Source organism: Nelusetta ayraudi, unplaced genomic scaffold (assembly GCF_046127955.1).
Source record: "Nelusetta ayraudi isolate G7.1 ecotype Tasmania unplaced genomic scaffold, CSIRO-AGI_Nayr_v1 ptg000004l, whole genome shotgun sequence".
In the NCBI taxonomy this organism is placed as follows: Eukaryota; Metazoa; Chordata; class Actinopteri; order Tetraodontiformes; family Monacanthidae; genus Nelusetta; species Nelusetta ayraudi.
Window position 1 is genome coordinate 5,427,912 of NW_027466054.1, and position 13,241 is coordinate 5,441,152.

At 46.0% G+C, this 13,241-nt stretch overlaps 1 protein-coding gene across 2 annotated transcripts in view; it reads right to left on the bottom strand.

Annotated features, from left to right (window-relative positions):
* Positions 1-13,241, bottom strand: part of zcchc7 (zinc finger, CCHC domain containing 7) — a 43,233-nt gene that overhangs the window by 3,507 nt on the left and 26,485 nt on the right. For both annotated transcript variants that reach the window (XM_076030387.1, XM_076030389.1), the window contains exons 5-7: positions 13,094-13,231; positions 12,827-12,997; positions 10,420-10,455 (exon numbers count right to left, since the gene is read on the bottom strand). In XM_076030387.1, coding sequence (XP_075886502.1) covers positions 10,420-10,455; positions 12,827-12,997; positions 13,094-13,231 — 345 coding nt within the window. The remainder of the gene's footprint in view (positions 1-10,419; positions 10,456-12,826; positions 12,998-13,093; positions 13,232-13,241) is intronic.

Genomic DNA, 13,241 nt, shown 5'->3' on the forward strand with positions numbered 1-13,241 from the left:
GGGAGGGTTTTAGGAAAGAAAAAAAAAAAAAGGAGAGACGAAATGAAATCCCCTCCTATTCTCTCATCAACCTGCGATAGATGTCTTAGAACCTGGTGTGAATGCAGCGTCCGCATTCACCAGAGGAGGTGTTGCCCGACTCATACAATATTAATTAACGGGGTGAACCTTCATCCCTCCTTTATTCGCACACTCTTTATTTCTTGCGACGCTTTCTATCACCGGCATCTAAATTGCTAACGGGCGAGGGGTTCAGGGACCTCATCCGCTCGGTGAACGCCGCCTCTCTTTGTTATGAGTTTTGGAGTCCCAGACAGTCGAGCGGAGTCACACTCACATCAACGTGAGCCTGGAAACCATTTCCGAAATGAAATTCTCGGTGAAGCCAAACTCTGCCTCGGGCGCCGCATTGGCAAAGTGTTTTTCTCCGAGTTGCGTGAAAACAATGACAACAAACCAGCCGACTGATTCTGCTTAACTATGAAACCTATTGTGGAAGGGTGAAGTTAGGGTAGCTGGACTTGTTCGTGTGATCTCACACAAACAAGTCCAGCTGCCCTCACTTAACACTTCTACTTTAAGTTGACCCGCATGACGAAGAACATTCACAGACATATGAGGCCCTGTTTGCACTTGGTCATTTCATGCGTTTTTCGTATTCTGATTGGCAAAAAACACATTAAGTAACCAAGTGCAAACAGTCCAAATCCGTTTTGTCATCTGACTACTGGTTTTGGTATTCGCATCGCATAAAAACGCATTCGTCACGGACGTGCGAACAGAATGCAGCTCAGTCCACATTAAGGACCGCCTACTCCACTCACCTCTCCCGTGTACGTACTTGGTCGGCGCCCCACCTCCCGGGGTCGTCATTATAAAGTTACAAACAAGAAGCCAAAACAAATCATTTTTGTTAGACTCTTTTATTAGCATGCTAATAAATTTCATTCCGCATTAGCGTATGTTCTCAGTGGAGCAGCGGTCGCAGTTTCCCACATATGAGATTAAATGTGCGACGTTGCATCTGAAAATTTGCCAGCCACTGTTGATCCGAAAATAAAGTGGTCACCACTCTGTCCCACCAGTCGTTACTCCTCGTTCGGATCCATACGAGCTGCAGTAGAATTAAAACCAGTGACTTGATATAGTCAGACCTATTTTTCTTAATAAACACCAGGAGATTTAATCAGCAGTCTTTCAACTACAGAGGCAACTTAAGGAAGACAATAATCGTCCTTGATTTTAAGCGTGCTTTTGATAAAGAACAGCGTGTGCTGTGTTTTTGCAAAGCCGGCAGAACAACTAGTTGTGTGAACAGTGAAATCAATAAAACGGCTTCAAGACGGAAGTTCACACCCAGATTACTGCGTCCTCTCAGCACAGATGGCCCGGCGCCATGTATTTACACCTCCCAGTCAGTAGGTGTCGCACTCTTCCTTCACTATTCTATTCTGTAGTGAAGATGGCCCCGTATTGTCTGAGTTGAGCATTAATAGGAGGAATCGTATGTGTTGAGTATTTATTTCAAATATGAATTTAGGTAAATCCTCTCTGGTGCACATCTCTGTCAAACATTTTCAGGAAACGATGGCTTATAAGTAGAGGCAATGTTCACCGACACCCCCCCGCAAAAAGAACATACGTAATCCAATATTTCAGATCAACTATCTTGGAGAAAAGCAGAGGCATGAAATGACCTCTCAACTTAGACCGCACCTGACCGTTGTCTTGCTCCTTTGTTGTTCTGACAGTATTTGAGGCACAACTCTTCTTCGTCTGCATCCCCACTTCTGTTTACATTTTACGTCAGACTTTGAGGTGAAACACAGAGAGCTGTTTCAACGTGTGTGAGCACTAGCACGCGTGCACATTAGTTTACAAAATAATTTTCATATTATGGTAATGTAATACAATTAACAATATTGATCACGCCCGAGCTTTTCCACAAAGCTGATAACCCAATGAGTTGCCCTCCTGGGTGCCTTAATGGCAGGAGGCTACTTCCTGTTGATGCAACACAAAGGGGCGCCGGAGCTGCTCAGAGACACACCGGCAGTAGTGGGGACAAAAAAAGAATGGGGATAAGGACTGGCACTTCCTTGTGTGTGTGTGTGTGTGTGTGTGTGTGTGTGTGTGTGTGTGTGTGTGTAAAGAAGACAGTTTTGGCCGTCAGTCACAAGCAACCAGCAACCTCAGGCCTTTCATGCATTCACCAATGCATAAGCACTCTCTCAAAAGTTGTGCGAATGTGTGCGCACACACATGCACAAACACACACGCGTGCACACCTTGTGGTATCTGCTGGTGGCGACCAGCATGACAATTCATGGCCACCAAAAAACTGTTTAAGTCTCAGTCACAAAGCTCCAACCTGAAGACAAACACAAGCAATTGTTTAACACAATCAGAGCAGAGTTGTGAGTGTGAGTGTGTGTGTGTGTGCGCGCGCGTGTGTGTTTGAGCAGTTGGACCTGAGCGGTAATGGTTGGTAGGAGGCCGAAAGGGGCCAAGGGCCAGAGGTGCTGTTTTGCATACGTTATTGTGGCATCGGGGAGAGTTTTGCATACGTTACTGGACCCACAGGGAGCAGCAGCAGCAGCAGCAGCAGCAACACAGTCTGCAAGCTTTAATCACAACAAACAGCCGCCTCGCCACACAGGGCTACAACACACTCATCCCAAAACAAACAGACACATGTGGAGCGTGTATGTACATATTGGGATAGCGCGGGGAGTTAATTAGACGGTTGTGAAACGGCCATAGGGTGAACGTCTCTTTAAGAAAAATACAAAAAAAAAATTAATTACAGGCGCACTAATCCAATAATTCTCCTCTGGGAACTAAAACTGTGCTTCTTAAAAATTTAAGAATTTAATTACATTGTTTGCGCTCTCTCCGGATGAGCTGGGGGGGAGGAGAGGGAGGCGGCAGGATGAAAGGGGCGGTCCTGAAAAAAACCCAGATGTGATTCCTGCCGTCTTTGTGTCTGCCATTTTAGGAAGTCTGACCTATGAGGTAATTCTTCACCCCGCTGCTGCTGGGAATCCTCCATGTGCTCCCTTCGGCCAGTCGGTCAAGAAGAAGAAGGAGAAGAAGAAGAAGAAGAAGAAGAAGAAGAAGAAGAAGAAGAAGAAACCTGCTTGTGGAATGTGAGGATAATGCCATTCAGGGTTTGAGCGCGGTGGGTTGCCACCTCTGCACCTCTTTTGGGGGCAGCTGAGAGGTAATCTGGTCACACTGTAGAAAGAACTACAGAGGGTACAAGCTAATCTATTCAAATCTGGGCCTGACTTATTTGTCTGCCATTCACGGAACTCAGCGGTGAGCGGAGGGGGTGGAGGGGTGGGGAGAAACTTTTGTTGCCGCTGTGAGGTTCCACATGTGAACACACGCTGGTCACGTTTGTCCCGGCAATTAGACAGAGACAAAGTGGGGACACGGATCGCATACGACACTAATGGAATTAGGCAGGACGTTGACCCATCACGTTAAAAAGGAGTTAGAAAGGAGTTAAAAAGGCACACGAGCACACGCACACGCACCAAAAGTCAGCAATTCTGCAAGGCTTGTGCACCTGAGGCCTCTTCTGACTCTACGTCTGTGCATTTGAGCGAGTGAAGGTTGCGTGTGTACTGCTCAAGAACAACACAGTTTCACATTTTCCAGCATCACTAAAATGCCTCTTCAATGCCGCTCTGGTTACCTTATAGAAAGTATAGAAGTATTCCCATTGATCAAACACAGAAAGCTGTGATTTATTTTTAATGCATAAACATTTACGATCACAACGACTGCCATTAGTTTGAGCAGTGCTCTGTTTGTTTCAAATTTGATCTGTTTTCTGTTTGGTTTTTTTTCCAAACGCAGTGAGCAGAACTTCCCATGCGGAACACGGACGAATAGCTGAATTTGTTTTGTATTTAAATTGGCTGGATGTGCGGCTGTGAGCTCACGTGGATACTTGATTTTTAGGAACCAAAGGCGTGAACTTGAAGAAGTTCTGTTCTTCTATAACGACGGCTAACTGTTAATATTCATACAGCTTTAAAACCTAAAAGACATTTTTACTTAAACAAATGTAACCTTCTGCTCTGCCCTGTCCCGGGTGTCTGGGAGCAACAAAGAGCTGGCAGAGGTGAAAGCTGAGGAGAGTCGCTACTGTAAAGTGATGAGACGGCAAAAGCAGTGCTCTGAATAGATTTGGATTTAAAGGATTTTTACAAAGCACTGACTGAATTGAGCACATTTTGCTGGATTTAGTAGAAAAAAGAGGGATTGACTTGTCTAAGACATGGACAGAAAAAGAAGAAAGGTTAAACCCCGGACCTGTGATTTTGGCTTTTATCGGTCACACATTCACCAACTGTCTCGTGCAAGAGAAAGTGAAATGGTTTTTCCTTGTTACATTCAATAGGTAACAATGATTTTTTATTTTTTTTAACCCAAAGACAAATTAGCCTCTTCCATATTTTTAAGAAACAAATAAATACTTGAATCTAGAAGTAAATACATTAGAATAGCAAATAAAAAAGGAAATTGCAATAGGATATTTCTGACGTTCGAATTCCCGCTCCTCATTGGGGCTACGCCTTTTTTAACCACTCGAGGGCGCTCTAACATAGCATGCTTGTCAATTAAACCTTGATACAACTTTACCCTCGAGTGAGAGGTCCAAAATGCGTCTGTCAAGAGTGAAAACGTCCGTTTAAGCTGTAAAAGCAGTTGCAAACAAAGATTCAGACTGAAACTACATGCTGGTCTGGGTCCAGTCTTAAGATTTTCTGGTCTACCACTGACCTCCTGTAAAAGTGAGCAAAGGCTTTAAAGTGCATGTATTATAAAAAAAAAAAAAAAAAAAGAAAAAAGAAAAGAAAAAGAAACGACAAGGGAAAAAAAAGAAAAAAGAAAATCCGTTTGTAACTGTTTGAAGGGGCAGTTTACCAGCTCTGACTTGGACGATTGAAAAAAACTGAATGAAGCTTCTGTTCTTGCATCTGACTTACACAACACATTTCCCAATGGATCAGTGTTTGTCACTCTAAGACGTCCCTACCAGTGATTTAACGGTTAAAAATAATGCAATATTAATGTTAAACTGTTTTCACTGTTCATTCATCTTCTGTGTGCAGTCTCTTCTGCAAAACACTGATCTAGTCAATGAGACACTCGTCTCTGTCAATGCACTACGAAGGATAGCAGAAGTCTACATTGATTTAGCATTGACGAAAAAAGATTTTTGGTTATTTATTAAAAATGATCCCCTCATAACAACACATACAACTAGAAAACAACACAACAACAGGAAAACACTCATGTATGTCAATATGAAAAATGTGTGCATTTTGCTTGGCTTTCTACATGCAAATGCTTGCTCTGCACAAGGGACACATACATGTGAAGTCATTTTCACTCCTGTCTGTACAAGCGCCGCCACTCGAAGGTGAGAAACCCATTCTGAATTCAATGCCAATAATTAAATAGAGCCTTCATCTGAAACGGCAGAAAAATAGAATATGGAGAAGGCAACAAGGCCTCAACAAAACACAGCCGAGTCTAGTGACAGTTGTACCAAAGGGGAGAGATTGTTTTGTCAAGTACCACGTTTAAAGGTAGTGCATTTAGTCAAATGTGAATCGCTGATTAAATAGAGTGATTTCAATACACACAGAGACTTTACACAAATCACACCATAAAACGTGTTGCACTGTAAGCTGTAATTTCACTTGGACAAACAAAAAGAGAAGAATAATCTTCTATTCCACCGAGACAATGTTAATACATTTCTTTTCTAAAAGGGATTTCAAAGAGCGAGACGTCCCGACTCTAGGCGGACAAAGCCACGTGTGAACCCAGCGTACAGTGAAGAAATTTTGCGGGGAAAGACAGTGGGACAAAAAAAAAGTATAGAAACGTACAGCAGATCAAATAAAAGGGAGAGTCGAGGGCAGTCAGGTGAGACAGAGGGACAGCAAATGGAGTTTAAGGAAATGGCTTAATTTCTGTGTCGAATGAAAAGGGCACGACACACGAAGACATCACACGCACGCACACACACACACACACACACACACACACACACACACACACACACACACACACGCACACACACGCACACACACACACACACACACACACAGGTGTCCTAGAGAAAAGATCAATACAGTCACATACTAATACCAGCATAGAGGGAAAATCTGCTCACTGCACACACACACACACACACACACACACACACACACACACACACACACACACACACACACACACACACACACACACACACACACACACACACACACACACACCACTGCGGGCAGAGGAACCAATCAATAAACACTAAGGTACAGGTGTCACTGCTACTATCTAAAGAGAGGCCAATCAATGCTCACACACCGATATACCTGTACCAATCAGCTGCTCCGGGCTGCTCCTCCCCCCACCCTGCCACCCCACCCAGGCTGACTTTCCTCCCTGGTCTGCCTGCCTGAGTCTCTCTCAGCATCACCCGCCGCTACACTGGCTCCTGACTCACATCCACACAAGGACATGTTCTCACCCGTGGGTGAATTAGGCCAAATCAGGTGTCACACACTCGCCCTGATTCTAATACATGGCAAAAAAAGAAAGAAAAAAGAAATGGCACACACTCGTTTAGGGTTTTCTACCTCTTGTGTTGGGAAATTCAAAAAAAAAAAAAAAAAAAAAGACACAAAGTGATTGGAGACAAAAGCCTCCGCTACTGGCGGTGGCCATATGGGGGTGCTCTGGTCTTTCCTCGCTACAAAAATAACGATCATAATACTAATAAATAAATAAAAGAAGGTCCTGACAACACTAACAGGGGAGGGAAGTCACTGTGCGTGTTGTATGCATAAACGCACGCATTTATGCATGATCTTTACATGCATTAAGGCAGCCGGCGCGAGGACAGCAGGTCATCCAGAGCTGCAGCGCCTCCTCCTGCCCTTCCCATCCTATCCGTTCCACCGTTAACCCTTTCATCTTCCTTCACCTTTCACACCCTTTTACCACCCTGGGCGCTCAAACCTCCACTTGGTTCCTTTGCGCGTCAAAATGAAAAGGAGCAAGGCGAGCACACGCCTGATCAAGAAATTCAATGCATGTCAGGTGTGACTTCAGGTCTATCAAGACACAGCTAGTGAAATGCCACTGCACTTGTTTTCATAATTTCTTTATTCTACAACACAAACTGCTTATTTTGAACGCAAACTGCTAAAAAAAATATCAGCGTGTGGGTTGTATGTTTTAGGTTTATGTTGATGTGATGAGCACTATGGTCAAAAGGCAGCTACAGCTGCTTCTGCTGCTGCACCTTGGCATTTCCAAGAAGTTGACACTCCAATATAAAAAAATGAAGCCGTGATCACGACCACACCGCAGTTCTTCTACATCTTAGAGGATTCTGGGAAATGCATATATAGTACATATTTGATAAAACCCCAAGCAAGCAACGGGAAATTTCATTTATCTTTCCCCCCCTTTCTGTGAAACGTTTGACGACGTTAGTTTGATGTCATCAAAGACAATGTATTTTTCTTGCTTTTTTGATAACTGACTGAGTTTGTTAAATGCACAGAAACACAGAAGTGGAGGTTGATGCGAGTGCCTGCTGGTGAGGAAGCAACCCACGCTGGGTTTGCTTGAGTGAAGAAAGAAGTAAAACTAGGATATCTGTGAGTGGGTGAGTCAGAGTGTGAAGGAGTTGCCCAAATAAACCTGTTACTCTGAGCAACTCACTCTGTGTGTGTTGTGTGTGTCGGAGATACCGGAGTCTTAAGGACACAGCCAAGAGGAAAATGTTGTGGACAGCTTTTTAACTCCATTTACTGCTCTACCCCTCAACTCTATATACTGGTAGAGGCCTGGTGTGTGTTTTTTGCGTGTCCGTGTGTGTCAGTATCTTACTCTCACAGTAAATACCCCAGGGCTTTGTGGTCTATACTGTGTGGTTTGGAGGAGTTTGTTAGTCAGGGGCCAGGTGCAGGCAGACAACACATACACTCATGGAAGATAAACGAACTCTGCACACGCACACGCACGCACGCACACATGCACACACACGCGCACACACACATACACAGGATAAATGGACCCAGTAGCAGGGAGGTCTGACAGAATGCCTTTTCACACCTGGATGAGCCCAGCGGAAGGTGACAGAGTCACATCTCCCAAAGCAAACACACACACACACACACACACACACACACACACACACACACACACACACACACACACACACACACACACACACACACACACCTTCTCACATTTGGGAGTTCAGGGTCATAAGCAACATCATGAATAAAATGAGGCTGTCTTAAACAGAAGGAGCATCGCCTGTGTGTGTGTGTGTGCGTGTGCGTGCGTGCACGTGTGTTACCGAGAAGCAGTGTCTGCGTGGGCCACTAACCCCCATGCCGGTTTGGATCTGTAACGACCTTCTGTTCCCGGCACTTAAATAGCTTAAATACTTCAATTAGACCTGGGTCACAATCCTCCACCCGTTAAAGCACGGCGCCTCAAACACACACACCACGCAGAAACACACCAAGGCTTCACGGCCCTGCAAGAGAACCAAAGAACATCTCTTTTTGCTCGCCGCCGAGTCTTCCTTTCAAGTACGACGCCTCCACCCACCCCACCGCCGCCCAAAGCAGCCCGCGATGCGAGCAACATTTCAACTTAACTCCCGTCGTCTGTGGCGGCGTCTCAGAGGAACTTCGCCGTCCTCCCTCCTCCGCCTCCCCCACCCCTCCCCGCCTCCCCCCTCCGCCACCTCGCCAACCACTCCCCCCCCGCCCTCCCCCGTCACTCCCGCCGTGTGCTACCCCGGTGCTAACGATGCTGCCTTTTCATTAGACAGCCCCTGCTAATTAATCTCCATAGAGGAGAGTGACAGACCTCCCCCAACACACAAGGCACAAAATGCACGCCAAGATGTATGCAAACACACACACACACACACACACACACACACACACACACACGCTCACCCCCTCATCCCGAGTGGTGTTGGCAGCCCATTTCATGCTTTATCACGTCTTTTAATTGACAAACAAGCTGCTCTTTTCTCTTAGGCTGAGGTCTATATCACCCCCGCGCTCAAATGCGCACGCACACACACACACACACACACACACACACACACACACACACACACACACAAGCCTAGAAAACTAGTTATCTTTCAAATTTTGGATAAACACACACACACGCACGCACGCACGCACACACGCACATGCAAACACAAACGCACAAAGAGGAAAATGCATCACTGACTGACATATGGCCCATGTGACTGTCAGTTTTCCTCTTTGACACACACACACACACACACACACACACACACACACACACACACACACACACACACACACACACATAGCTGGGACATGTGCATCAAAGTTGAAAATGCAAATTAAAAAAAAAAAAAAAGGTTCCCATCACTCCTGGCACTTTCTTTATCTTCTCAGATGCGTGGGGTGTGTTCCTTTTTTTGGGGGGCCATGGTTCACTCAACTGCCACAGGGCGAAGTCAATACACATCACAACTGAGTCATTGATTTGAAGTTATCGTGACATCCTTACAGTGCTTGTGGTAAAAATGATTCCATCTCCTTTTTTTTTTGTAAGGGAATATAGAAATAATCTGGTCCTATTGAGGCCATGTCACATTTCTCCGCCTTTTGTGTGTGTGTGTGTGTGTGTGTGTGTGTAAACCATAGGACAAAGAGACAGTGACTCTAAGCTGTTAAGTGTGACACACAGTGTGTGTGCATTCACAGCTTCAATTTGAAAATTCCAGTTTTAAATTTCTAATCTATTTTGAATTTTGCTTGGATTGCTTGGCGTGTCAGGAATTGCTACACAAGCTCCTTGTTTGTGGATGTGATAACCACACAAATATTACACCTCTGAGACTGAGACTATGGCTCAAATGAAGGGATGCTGACTGTGAGACATAAACACTTAAGCTAAATAAAAAAAAGATTAAGATTATATATGTTTCAAGCTACATTAAGACCCTTCCTGTTCTTGTTGACAAAGTAAAGGAAGCAATTTGTATTCATGGATTTATCTCTTCGGAGGGACTTTTAGCTCAAATTAAGTTCACTCAGCTCTGAGATGCTAAGCTAACCTGTCAGTGCTCTGTTCTTGTATCTGTCACTTTCTTTCCTTTATAGCGCTTTATATGTGCATTACACTTTGCTCTCGAGCACTTTGGGATGTCTATCCGGAAAGGGTGATAAAAACATTCTACAAACTTTCATGGAATGAGAAGCTGAAAAAAAAGTGAAAGTCCACTGATCCAACAAGCGTACAGTCAAGTTGGGAAGTACTTGCAGCGTAAGTGCTGAACTATTTTTGACTGTGGTGGATTTGCAAGATAAGACTTACTGTGATGTGGTACTGTCTCCAGATCTCCGGACAAGCCTAGGAGAGACAGAACAAAAGTCAATATTGCCGTCACATACAGAGACATTAGCTGACTTAATGAAAACACATTGAAAGCAGATTCCAACAGAGCACTTGGAAAAGTCATCAGCGATTATTACTGTTAATAATCGTTTTATTTGTTCCCCTGCTGGACTCTTAAATTTCTCTTTGACAGCCTATATTCCATATCACTCCGATCTGCCAGCCTCGGCCACTCGGCCAGCTCCGTGTGTCTCCTCACAGTCAGCCACTCAAACAGTCGGTAAGTCAAGGCAGTCAGTCATGTTGTCCCGCTGTAGCTAAAGCATTATCTCTGGGGCTTCGCCACGCTGTTCCTTAAGCGTTCCGACATCCTCTCCCAACCGCCGCCACTTTCCACTGGGAAATTGAAAATGCCGCAGTCGCCGCGGGCAACAAGATTTATCTACTTACACACCTACTGAGAGTGTGTGTGTGTGTGTGTGTGTGTGTGTGTGTGTGTGTGTGTGTGTGTGTGTGTGTGTGTGTGTGGTAGGGATGGAGTCAGAGATCCGGGCCTCTCTGGTGAAAGAGGGTGCGCCTCACTTTGCTCCCTCTGTTTCGCTGGAGATGAGAAGGCTGTTGCAGATTTACACCAGATATGAGATTAAACTGCTGTCGCTCTAATGAAAAAAAAAAAAAAGACAGACAGCATTTTTTTCCCCCCATTAATTTATTTCTCTATAGTGACTTTTTGAATGGCACTTAAAGAACAGCGGGCACTCTGACTGGCTTTATTTAAGCTCTATAAGATTTAGATGCAGAGATGGGTAAATGTGAATCTCGGTAGCCGGATCTCCTTCCACCTCTCATCTAGCTTTTCTTTTCTTTAACCAGCGCCTCCCCACCGCCGCCGCCGCCGCCGCCACCGACAGCAACACACCCCGCGCCGTCTCCCTCCTGTTTGCTCGCTCCCTCCAGACCAGCGCGATGGTGTGTTGTTGTCGAAGGCGACAGGCGAGGCGAGCGACACACTTGCGCTCCGTCAACCGTCTGTCTTTAATGAGAGACACAGAGAGACCCAGGGGACAGAGACCTGACTCTGTTTCTCTCCCTCACACACACACACACACACACACACACACACACACACACACACACACACACACACACACACACACACACACACACACACACACTACGGTACGGTGTAATTTGCGAGTGTGAGGAGGGGTCCGGGAGTTACACGTTCAGAGAGAGGGGTGATTACAATAGCACGCAACTTTGCACTCTTTTCTTGTGCTGTTTAAAATAATATGCAAAACAGGGGAGGGGGGGTAAATGCGAGGCCTTAGAAGAAAAAAGGGATGAGCGAGGAGGAGAAAGGGCGGCTAGTGCGTGTCCCGGTCTCCCCTCTCCCTCTGGTGTTCACCTGGTTACTCATCCATTACGCAGAGCACAGTACATGACTGGCTGAGAGAGAGAGGCAGGCAGACAGACAGAGAGGGAGAGAGAGAGAGGGAACGCAGCGGGGTGGTGGGAGGGGGAGGTCGGAGTATGCAGGCCGGCGATGACATGCACACAGGCTTTTCCATTCTAAAGCGTTTGGGCAAATGGGCAGAGTAATGAACGCCGCGGTGGGGTAATTGTCATTGATGGTCGTTAGATTCACCCTTCAGCCCCGAGATGCACGCAAAACACTAACACAAAGGCACACAGGAGACGCGTGCACGTTCACGCACACACACGCACGCACGCGTACACACACACACACACACACACACTTAAGACGCCTCAGCTGGAAGACGCAGCACGGCCGGGACACAACTAAGCTGTAATTGCCAAAGTGTTTGAATTAATGTGAACAGCGGCGTTTGCTGACCCCTGACACCCCCGACCACAAGAGGAGAGGTAGCGGTGGAGGGTGGGGGCGGGGGGTGCTGGAGTACTGGGTGGGGTCACACCTTGTGCAAAAGTCACTTTCCAATTTTCCCAATGGATGACAAGAGTCTCTAACCTCTCAGTGAACTCTGCAGATGTAAGAAAAGTAGTTTGTTTACGTCTTTCGCTTTCTCCATTTTTGTAGGAGTCTCTCTTAAAAGTGCAGTTCTGTTTATTAATAAAAAAAATAAAAAAAAAGGAAAAAAAAAGCCATGGCACCACAATGAAACTGCTCCCATGTCAGAGGCAACATCCCAGGGTGTCAAAAACCTTGATGTATGCGTATGTGAGCGACTTCATAGAGAGTGTGAAAAGTGGCAAATATAAACACATATAAAAAATACATATAAATCCTGTCATAAACTGCACATAACACTAAATAACACTGCGCCACCGATGATTCAAGGGCTCCTGTGCACGGACCAAGCTGTGGGGAAACACAAACTGACGTGGCTTTGGCTTCACTCACATCGAAGAAGTGTCCCGTCATGCCGCAGCGGTGGCACTGTTTGTGCCAGTACGCCCTCTCGCTGCACGCACCGTAGAGGTGTCCCGGCAGGCCGCAGTTGTTGCAGTGCCTGTTGGGACACTGGCTCACCAGGTGGCCCGGGGTGCCGCAAAGGAAGCAGGCTGACAGCTTCTGCACAAACGGGCACGCACAGATAGATAACGGTGAGGAGCCTTTAGAATCAGTTACACATCGTGGGCAGGGTTGAGACACGAGGCACGTGTTTACTTTGGGCTCGGGGCAGTTCTTGGAGAGATGTCCGTTCTTGTTGCAGTTCCTGCACTGCACGTTCTTGGCGGTGTAGTATCTGTTGGACAGCCGCTGCACCGCTACGCTGCCGTTCTTGGGTTTGTTGTAGATCCCGGCCTGAAACAAC